The 8,334-nt window shown below is 37.9% G+C and overlaps 1 protein-coding gene across 1 annotated transcript; it reads left to right on the top strand.

The window, feature by feature from the left end:
* Positions 1-1,228: 1,228 nt before the first annotated feature.
* Positions 1,229-2,173, top strand: LOC309401421 (olfactory receptor 14A16-like; the record flags this gene model as incomplete). The annotated part of the gene is made up of 1 exon (XM_081970488.1): positions 1,229-2,173. One exon carries the CDS (start codon positions 1,229-1,231, stop codon positions 2,171-2,173), a length of 945 nt encoding a protein of 314 aa, XP_081826614.1.
* Between the last annotated feature and the right edge of the window lie 6,161 nt (positions 2,174-8,334).

Below are 8,334 nucleotides of genomic sequence, written 5' to 3'. Positions count from 1 at the left end.
TTTGCCATTATTTAATCTTATAATTCCTTTCAACAGGAAAACTTTCTATTTGCTTCAAACAGTTTGTAGCATGGTCTTTTAATCTATTATTAGTCTACATATAGAAAATTGGAGTAGCTTGTGATTATGTATTACAATACAATGCAATACAATAGCAGAGTTGGAAGGGACCTTCGAGGTCTTCTAGTCCAACCTCCTGCCTAGGCAGGAAACCCTATACCATTTCAGACAAATGGCTATCCAACATCTTCTTAGAGACTTCCAGTGTTTAGGTGTTCACAACTTCTGGAGGCAAGCTGTTTCATTGATTAATTGTTCTAACTGTCAGGAAATTTCTCATCAGTTCTAAGTTGCTTCTCTCCTTGATTAGTTTCCACCCATTGCTTCTTGTTCTACCCTCAGGTGCCTTGGAGAATAGTTTGACTCCCTCTTCTTTGTGGCAACCCCTGAGATATTGGAACAATGCTGCTATGTCTCCCCTAGTCCTTCTTTCTCTTAAGCTAAACATACCCAGTTCCTGCAACCGTTCTTCATATGTTTTAGTCTCCAGTCCCCTAATCATCTTTGTTGCTCTTCTCTGCACTCTTTCTAGAGTCTCCACATATTTTCTACTTCATGACAACCAAAACTGAATGCAATTACAATTGAAATTATGTCTGTTTATCCATTTATCTCAATATTGGATGCAATAACATAAATTATGTTCTGTATGATTATGCATTGACATTTATGCTTATATCACTGTAATCCTAGGAGTATCTGTATGCATTCCAGTTTGAAGAATGCAGATAAATATCATCCTCAACAGAATATTGATACTGAAAGTAAATTCACTATTTAATAGTGGAGCATCTGGAATGGGAAAGAGAACTAAGAGTTAACATAGACCAATATTTACTGATTTTCAAAGACTCCCAAGTGTTAAAATAAATCTATATAATAATATTATTGGCCCAGATGTGTGTCATTAAGTAAATAGTCATTAAGTGACTATTTTTCACTCACTGTTTCTGAAAGAGTTGAGGCAAATATGATGGGATTACAATTTAGTTCAAGAGAGTTGATTGTAAAATAATTTATCATTTATTAATCTCAGAGAATACTCCAACAAGCTTCTCAGATGATGATATTGTTAATTCTGGGAAAAGGTATTTTTCTCTAAATGTATATCCTTTCCTGTAAGAAATCATTGATCATTTTGTAATCTATTTTTTGCAGAATATTTGGAATGAATGAAATGGGCAACCAATCCATTGTGACAGAATTCTTTTTAATGGGATTTGCAGATGACCATGAAACACAGATTTTGCATTTAGTTATGTTTCTGTTTGCTTATTTAACAGCTGTAGTGGGAAATCTTCTGATCATCATGGCTGTCACCCTAGACCATTATCTTCACAATCCCATGTATTTCTTTTTGGTTCATCTGTCATTTTTAGATCTCTGCTTTATTTCTACCACAGTTCCTAAATCCATAGCCATTTCAATTACAAAAAATAGAGTAGTAACATTTACTGGATGTGCTGCACAGCTATTTTTTATTGTTACTTATACTAGCGGTGAACTTTTTTTGCTCACTGCCATGGCCTATGACCGTTATGTAGCCATCTGCCACCCTCTGCAATACAGTATGATCATGAACTGGAATGCTTGCATTCAAATGGCATCTGCTGCCTGGATCAGTAGCTTGATTCATGCAGTATTAGAAACCAGTCTAACTTTCAGAGTGAACTTTTGTGGATCCAATAAAATTAGACAATTTTTCTGTGATATGCCTCTGTTACAAAAAATATCTTGCACTGATTCAAATATTCACACATTTCTCATTCTCATTCTTGGGGTCATTATAGTCACATTTTGCATTGGAGTCCTTTTTGCTTCTTATGGATATATCTTTTCCACAGTGCTGAGAATAACATCAGTACATGCAAGAATCAAAACTTTCTCAACCTGCACTCCTCATATGACTGTGTTTTCCTTATTTGTTATCACTGCTGTATTTTCATATATGATTCCCAAAAACCTTTCTACTCCAATTGTGGATGTGGTTGCTGCATGCCTGTATACACTTTTGCCACCAGTTCTAAATCCTATCATTTACAGTTTAAGGAATAAGGATATACAAAAATCTGTGTGGAAAATATCCACAAGATTAAAACATCTCCTACAGTGATTGAAAACATTCTTACACGAGTTGTGCAAGGAACTTATAATTTAATAAGAATATCATGGCCAATTGGATTCTGTGTGGAGACTAGAGATTTGAAATGGTTGTAATTGTTGATAGACGGTTTTTCCAGAGTCCAATATATAAAATATTGGCCAACTCTGCCTACCTTCTAACTCTCCCCAATTCACAACCCACTTTCTCTATATCCTTTTTAGAATTGGAAATTGAAAATTAAAGCAATTTGAAGTTGAAGTTTAGCTTGGCTGGTCCATTAATTTTAAACAGTTTTTGTCTGATATTCTTTGCTTGCAAAAGACAAGTTTGGTATAATTCTAAAGTTCTCCAAGTGACCTTGTTTTGAAGCTGAGTGAAGGAAAAGATACAATACCCAACTGTTATTTAAAACCAACAATCTGATATGTATATGATGAGATATGATAACTATTATGGTTAAATCCTATTCTTGACAAATTACAAACAATTTGTAAGAGGTCCAAAACAGGGATCTCAATTATGGCAATTGTAGAATGATAAATGTTCAATTGCAACATTCAACAAGGGAGTTAATTGTAATAAAGCATTTTTTTAATTAATCTGCCATGAGATGACAGAGCAAGAGAAAAATCTGATCAAACCTCTGTTTGTGTGAGAGAGGGGGGGAGGGAGGGAGAGAGGACACTGCTGCCAGTCCTGATATAAATCTGTGAGGTTGGATCGGATCTCTCTCCCCCCGCCTCTCTCTCCAGAGGCAGTGGCAACACTTCAGTGCCTGTCCAGCCAGGATGGCCCCACTTTTCCTCTTTCTTCTCCTTGCTTCTCCTCCTCCTTCCCTTGCTCTGCTTTTCATCTGTCCATTGGGGCTTGAGGGATGGTCAATCCAAATTCATGGCATAGCTGCAGACTACAACAGTGGTGAAGGAGGAAGGCAATCCCACCCACCAGACCAGTCTTGTGGGGGTGGAGTGGGAAACTGAGTGGCACTGAAAGCAACTGAAAATGTGGTGTTCAAGCCCTGGAAGATTGTTTGAATGGAACAGCATTGCCTGCAATTCTCATTACTGGGAGATGCTGTGCATTGCTTCTAAGCACACAATTTCCACAATATTCCAGGGCCAGATTACACAAAGACAATTTGCTCAGGAAGGGAAGCAGAGAAGAAGTTTCTTTTGGGAGAGGTCCTGCCCAGCAGTGAAAAATTCAATGCCACACTTTCAGCTGCTTTCGGCATTGCTTGGTTTCCCAGGCTGGTCTGGTGGGTGGGATTTAATTCTGCCTTCTCCACCACTGTAGTCTGCGACCATGCTATGAATTGGGATTGACCATCTGCTCTGCACCCTTCACCTTCACTGACTTGCTTTTCGGCTGCTGGCCCCTCATGGTTACTGGCCTACTTCTTCTCATTGTTCACCACTGTAATGGAGCAGGAGACTAAGTGATGCACTAGTTCAGCTGCCATAAATCGAGGTAGTGGAGGGTGGAGGATGAAACAAGGCCCACAACCCGCACCAGCTTATCTGAGCACCGGGCAGCCAGGCATCAACATCCTGACAACTGCTTCATATTGCAGTGGCTCCAGAAGCCCCATCCAGGGCCCCACGTGGCTAGTGCATCACTCAGCCTCTTGCTCCATTGCAGCAGCAACCAACAAGAAGATGTGGGCCATGCAGCATGCTGCTCTGAGCAGTGGCACCAGCGCAATACACCATGTGGCATCTGGCTGCAAATGGCTGCAAGAAGCTGCAGAAAAAGTCAGAAGTCCATGTCAGGGCATGGAAGCATAATTGCAGCAGTCCTAAAATAAGCAGGTGCTGGGAACGTATGGTAGCTCCACCCCCTCCTCCACATCTTAGCTTGATTTTTCTGCCTGTGCCTCACCTCCATCTTGTACAAGTAGGTAGTTGAAAGTACTTAATTAGGGTTTGTTTTGGGGCTAGAGCTTATTTTAGGCACAGGTGAAAATCAGGCACAGGCTTGTTTTGGGGGCATAGGTCATATTTTTAGGGAAACAATATTTATAAACAAAAAGTGCTTAGAAAAGTTTCCACACAAAAGCAAGTTCTTGGAAAATTGCAAATAATCTTACAGTAATCATTTAAGGATTTATTCCATTCCATTCCATTCTATTCTATTCTATGCCACTCCACTTCACCACATCACACCACACCACACTACACCATACCACAACACATACCACCAAACCACTCCACACCACAATCCACTCCACTCCACACCATTGTATTCTTTTCATAACTAAGACAAAACAAAACAAAATTTTAAAAACCTGCTTAAATATGGCATGGAATTTTTTCTTTGTAGTTCTTTACTGTGTTTGAATCCTATCATTAATATGTTGAGAAATAAGGATATTTTGAAACTATCCTCGGTTAAGTAAGTAAGCAAAGCTCCCTGTTAGGAGAGCGAGTGTGCAGAGAAGCGTAATGAGAGTGGTAAGCAATAACACACGCAAACCAGCATACAGGGACACTGAATAGTATAAAAATATAGTAGTTTTCTATGTGGAAATATAGAGGTATTCAGAGTCCAGTTAACAGTCCAAGTCATACACGGTTCAGTCATTCAGTTATCAAATAGTCAGTCTAGCAGACAAAACAGCTAACAGTAGCAAACCACAGTACCTCACAATACACCAATCAGCATCTAACAAACAGAGAGCTAACAGTCATTCTGGCTCCCTCTTATGGTTGCTTGAGGTAACAAGCCAATTACATCTCTCTAGCATTTAAAGTAACAGATACAATTGTTACAATCAAAGCTTATATACATTGCCAAGCCAAGCCTAGGGTTACATCCCTAACATCCTCCATACAGTAAGATATTGGAGACTGATTCTTATAACAACGATGAAAGGAACCCTTAATCTATGGAAGTTAAATAACTCTATTTATATGTTTTCTATATTTACATAGAGGAATACATATCTGTCATACCCTGTTAGAAGCCAGGTCTGATGAGGAGAAGATGGAGCCAGGGTTGATGGAGAGGGAGGGCACAGTCTCTATGGCCTATGATGAATGACCTTGGAATGGGGACAAGGCAGTCCTGGGTGCCTCAGGCTTCAGAAAAGTAGGCAGGGAGGAAGAGAGGATGTAGGCTGACTGAGGAAGGAGGGAGGAGATCAAAAGAGCAGGCAGCAGAGGAGAACACAACTCCAGAAATGAGCAAATGCTTCCTACAACTGATCCCTGAGTGCATAGAATGGAGAGGAGGCAGTGTCAGCACAGGGCGACCTACTATTCAGGAGGAGGGAACTGCATCCTTCTCCCGAGGATCACCTGGAGAGTAGCATTGGAGGAAATGCCATGGGGAGAAATTATTGTCAGGAACAAATGTTGTTTTTCATTGCAACATGTTCCACAGCCCTAAGAAGAACTTTGCTCCAGAATCCTTGCTGGTTTGAACTGTGGTTTGATCCTTTGCTTTGACATTCATCATGAACTTTGCCAAGTTTGAGAGCTTTTCTTGCCCCTGGGGATGGTCCTGGTCCTGTGGACCTTCATTCCCAGGAGGTTGCACGAAGTGTGTGCAGGGACATGTGTTTGAGCCTTGCTTTTGGACTGTAAGGGTAACCTGAGGGCAGAGACCTTGGAAAACAGACTGGGAATTACTGGATTGGGGGGATGGTGGTTGAATAAAAGTTGTGAAGCTTCCACCTAGCATGTGTTGCTTGCAAGCCAAATCTGAGTCATAACACATAACAATGCTTTCTCTGATTTATTGGCATTTGAGATATATTTTGTCTCCTCTGTAATGAATTATCATTTTATCTACCAATATATAGCACCATGAAACATCTCTATCAGGTAACAAAGTCAGTAGGATAAAGACTCAGGATGAGACCCCATAGTACTTCTCAATTTACCTACTTTCTAACCTACTATAGATAGAAGAGAGCTGTCTCAGTCCCTCATTCTAAAGGCTTCTAGGTAGAAGAACTTAAGGAGAGGAAAATTTCAGGTATACTAAGTATTCCAGAGAGTCAGTTTGATGTAGTTATTAGAACACCAAGCTGGAAACCAGGCAACCGGGAATTCTAATCCCACCTTAGGTATGAAAACTGGCTTTATGTCAGTCACTTGCTCTTAGCTCAACCCACCTCACAGTGTTGTTGTTGTGGGGAAAGTAGAAAGAGGAAGAAATATTAGAAATGCTTGGTGCCTTGAGTTATTTATAAAAATAATAAAAGTGGGATTAAACTAAATAAATAATATCTTTATTTTCAATCTTTGTATACTTGCAACAGGTAAACCCATTTCTTCCAGTATTCCTGAATATACTTGTATAATTTTGCTCTCCATATGTTTGCTTGAAAAGCAGGAAAATAAATAAATAAAATTAGGAATTAAGACCACCATAAGGCAAATATTCTTTGTAATTGAAAGGATAAGGAGTACAACTTGTCCATGTTACCTTAGAAATGGATTTGCTCTTTGCGTAATTTATTAGTTGATTTGATTTAGTGTGTTAATCTAATTAAAAATTATATGCTGATTCGGCTAGATAAATTAACTGTGATAAATTGTAATGTATGTATTTGGCTGAAATATTTTAATTTTAGTGCACATCTACCTTCAGGTGCACAATTTTTCCTGATATTTATTTTTGGGGGGAGAGGTTTCCACTAAACATGTAGATCCCTGGTTCGATAGTCATTTGAGGCAAAATTTATTTATTTAGTCAATGATCAATAAAAGAAGAAGCATATTAATACTATGGAAGTAATAGGCACATTTTCATCCCAAAAGTGAAACAGTTTAATTTTCCTAATGAAAAGTAGAAGTAGCATATGTATCTCAAGAGGATCTCTCGCGAATAGTTATTTAAACTCCAAACTTGTCAATTTACAAATACAAATCAGTATGTTCTACCAACTCACAGTTCCACTAGCTGTCTGCTCTGCAAAGTAAAGAGGTGTGTGATAGTAACTATTTTTTAAAGGGTGAATGATTATTTTGACTTAGGATTTTTTAGCACCAGGAAGAAAAGCATGCTGGAACACAGTCTGGGTGTACAATTTCTCATTAATGTGAGGTTTTGTATATGTTGAATTCTCTGTCACAATGCTTCCAAATATTATGACTTTTGAAGATGCTCAAGGTTTCACTAGGATTCTTGTTCTAAATAAGTCTGCAGTTAACCAGACAGCTATTGAATGTATGAAAAGCATAGGCTAATAATAAATAAATATTGAAATAATATTCTAATAAAATTTACAATATTTAGAAATTAAAATTTATTTATTTATTTATTTGGTTGGTTGGTTGTCACGCATCAAATGTCTCTGGGAGCTACAACATGAACAAATATTTAATGAGGAAAACATAAACGCACATTAGTTGATAATAATCACAGATAATATTCTGATAAAGAAATATTGAAAATGCACTGTTGTACACATAGAAGTCATTATATCTGAGTGGAACAGCTGCTTTGCTTCACAAAGTGCCCCTTTTAAGTTTTCTTAAACCTTTTTTTGCATAAAACATTTGCTGCCTTTTAACTGATAAAGAAACTAGATCTTGCTGGATTACATAGTCTGGAACGAAAAATTGAATATTTTGGGACATGCACGAAATGGCAAGTTTTGAGCATATCTAGATTTCACAGAATAGATGTCTTTGTTAGAAAATATACTTGAAATCATCATACACACAAAATTCTGTCAAGTGCAAGAAATTGGGAACAAGGGCTAGGCTCAAAATGAATGCAAATTTAATTCTTCTTCTAAACAAGAATCTGAACTGCTAACAGCCAAGGCAAATTGGTGGTAGATAAGAGTCAATGGAATTCAAGGAGGACTGCGTTTAGGTCTCTTTTGGGCATTACTCCAAACTGATGAAGCACTTAATCCTTTGGCATCTCCTCTATATACCTCTGCAATGAGCTGTAAGCTGTGAGCTAATCCATAAACCAACATTCTTTGGAATGATAAACAAAAGTATTGCTTTCTGTCCCACTTAGTTTTAACTTATTTTTATAAGGTTTTTTTTTTTTTTGCCTGGTTTAGAAAAGGATGCATCTAAATGTCAAATATATTTTTTCTAAAGTGTTAAATTATTTGTTCTGTTCAATCTACAATATTTCTTTAGAAACGATAATCTATGTTTTGGTGTATGAAAAAAAAAGAAACATAGAATAAAAAGAAA

The sequence above is a fragment of the Natrix helvetica genome (assembly GCF_964273705.1).
Source record: "Natrix helvetica genome assembly, chromosome: Z".
In the NCBI taxonomy this organism is placed as follows: Eukaryota; Metazoa; Chordata; class Lepidosauria; order Squamata; family Natricidae; genus Natrix; species Natrix helvetica.
This window is presented reverse-complemented; position numbering and strand designations above follow the sequence as displayed.